Here is a 2,273-nt window from a genome sequence, read left to right on the forward strand (position 1 = left end):
AGTGGAAGTGCCAGGTCCCGGGCTGAGGCAGCCCCCGCAAGGCCTTGTGTGGAAGGCACAGGCTTTGAGCCTGTTGCCCTGGCCATGAAGGGACGCTACCCCCCCACGTGGCCAGGGTTAATGGCTGTGGCGGTGACCTCCCCACCACACGGGACACAGGTGACTGCACCCACTGCCCCAAAGCCAATCCCCAGCTGCTCCTCGGAGTGGAGGAGATGACAACCCCATCTGTGTTCCCAGCACAGCAACCGAGGCCTGTTCCCCTCTCCCCTCAACTGTCCCGCCCTGACAGTGATCCCGACGCTTCCGAAACACGAAGGTTCACCCTGGGGTCTGGGCCCTAAGCCTCCCCTCCCTCCTCCCCCCCACCAACGTCCCCCAGGGGCTCGGCGTCTGCACCTGGGTCGTGCTGCATGGTCCTGGGGGGCTTGCTGGGGGGATGCCACCGCCGCTGGCTTCCACCAACCAGCCCGCTCCACCTGGGGCCGGGTCCCCTGCTCCCGCACCTGGCCTCTGCGTGCTCCATCTCCACTCCCAGGGCAGGGACTGGGCAACACTGCAGGAGACCCCTCGGGCAGCCCAGGGTGCTGCGGAGTCCCGTGTGGCCTGCGGGGGTCACCCGGGGCTCGGAGGCGGTGGCTCACCGAGATCAGGAAGACCTTCACGCCCTGGTCCTCGGTGTCCATGGCTGTGACGCGGATGCTCTTCTCGCTGGCCTTGTCGATCTGCATCTGGGCCCAGAGCTTGGTGTTGAGGATCAGCCGCAGGCTCCCCTGGGTCCGCATCACTGCAACCAGCAAGGCCGTTCAGCCCGGCCGACCCCGCCCTCCCAAACAGCCTGCTCTGACAACACTCACCACCTGGAGGGAAACCGAACGGCATGGGGAAGAAGCCCATGGTCCTCCCAGACCCCCCCGCTGAGCAAGGTCCACTCCCCACGGGGCCAGCCCTGTGCACGCCGCCCCCCATGCTGGGGGCATGTCTCCCCTAGCCTGGAACCCCCGAAGACCAAAGTGGGTCAGTGGCCGCACACACTAGTGCCACAGACCAGGGGCCTGAGGCCACGTCCAGCTCATGGGGACTGCATTTGGTCCCTACGGGTGGGCACTGGGACTGCAATTCCTGGAAAGGGGGCTCAGATGGCAGCAGGCTAAGCGGAGCCCCTGCCTTCCTGCTGCCCCCGCCCCTACTGGAAAAGCCTGGAGGGGGAAGAAGCCCACCCCAGAGGCTGGGGACAGCTCTCAGTAAGGGCAAGGGCCACAGGCTGATGACCAAAGCGGGGATGACTGGGGGCTCAGGGCTGTGTGCTCTCACTGCCCGCACGTCTCAATGTTTCCATGACGAAAACAGAAAAAGAAAGCGAGAGGACGTCCGTGGGGCGGAAGGACCAAGTCTGGCCTGGAAGGACCATCCTCATCTGCCCTGACCCAGGGAGTGGGACTGAGTTGAGATGGCCGAAAACCACACTTCAAGGGGGGGCCACATGCGCTCCTGAAGGGTCCAAAATCCAGGTTTCTGAAAAGGCTGAGACACTTTGATTTGGGAGGATAAAAAGACTCCAGGAATTCGAGACCAGCTTGGACAATATGGTGAGATCTTGTGTCTACAAAAAAAAAGAGCTGGGTATGGTGGCACATGCCTGTAGTCCCAGCTACTTGGGAGGCTGAGCGGAAGGACTGCCCCAGCCCAGAAGGTCGAGGCGCCAGTGAGTCATGATTATGATCCGGACTCAAAAAACCGAAAAAAACAGTCCGGGCACGGTGGCTCAGACCTATAATCCTAGCACTTTGGGAGGCCGAGGTGAGAGGACTGCCTGAGCCCAGGGGCTGAAGATGAGCCTAGGAAACATGGCGTGACCTCATCTCTACAATAAATCAAAAATTCAGCCGGGCATGGTGGTGCGCTGTAGTTCCAGCTATTTGGAAGGCTGAGGTGGAAGGGTTGCCTAAGCCCAGTAGGTAGAGGCTGTGGTGGCTGTGAGTGTGCCACTGCACTCTAGCCTGGGTGACAGAGTGAGACTCTGAACCACCCCCCAAAAGAAAAGAAAAAGAAAAAGATGGATGTGTATGTTTCCAATGTCCATTCATGTGTGCTCATTTTCTTAGGAGTGTGTGTGGTGGACCGGCTCATTTCTGTAACAAGTGAACTTCTAGGAATAAGATTCCTGTATAAAGATGGCGCTATTAGCCGGGCTCAGTGGCTCAGCCTCCCAAGGGAGGCTGAGCTGAGTGGATTGCCTGAGCCCGCGGGGTCAAGACCCGCCTGGGCAACTT

At 60.6% G+C, this 2,273-nt stretch overlaps 1 protein-coding gene across 1 annotated transcript in view; it reads right to left on the minus strand.

Moving 5' to 3' along the window:
- Nucleotides 1-95: 95 nt before the first annotated feature.
- The window catches only part of RANBP3 (RAN binding protein 3), a 59,030-nt gene continuing 56,852 nt past the window's right edge, over nt 96-2,273 (minus strand). The window contains exon 16 of the mRNA XM_021708750.1: nt 96-787. Coding sequence (XP_021564425.1) covers nt 96-787 — 692 coding nt within the window. The remainder of the gene's footprint in view (nt 788-2,273) is intronic.

This window comes from Carlito syrichta, unplaced genomic scaffold (assembly GCF_000164805.1).
Source record: "Carlito syrichta isolate Samal-C Ts95f unplaced genomic scaffold, Tarsius_syrichta-2.0.1 Scaffold145391, whole genome shotgun sequence".
NCBI lineage: Eukaryota > Metazoa > Chordata > Mammalia > Primates > Tarsiidae > Carlito > Carlito syrichta.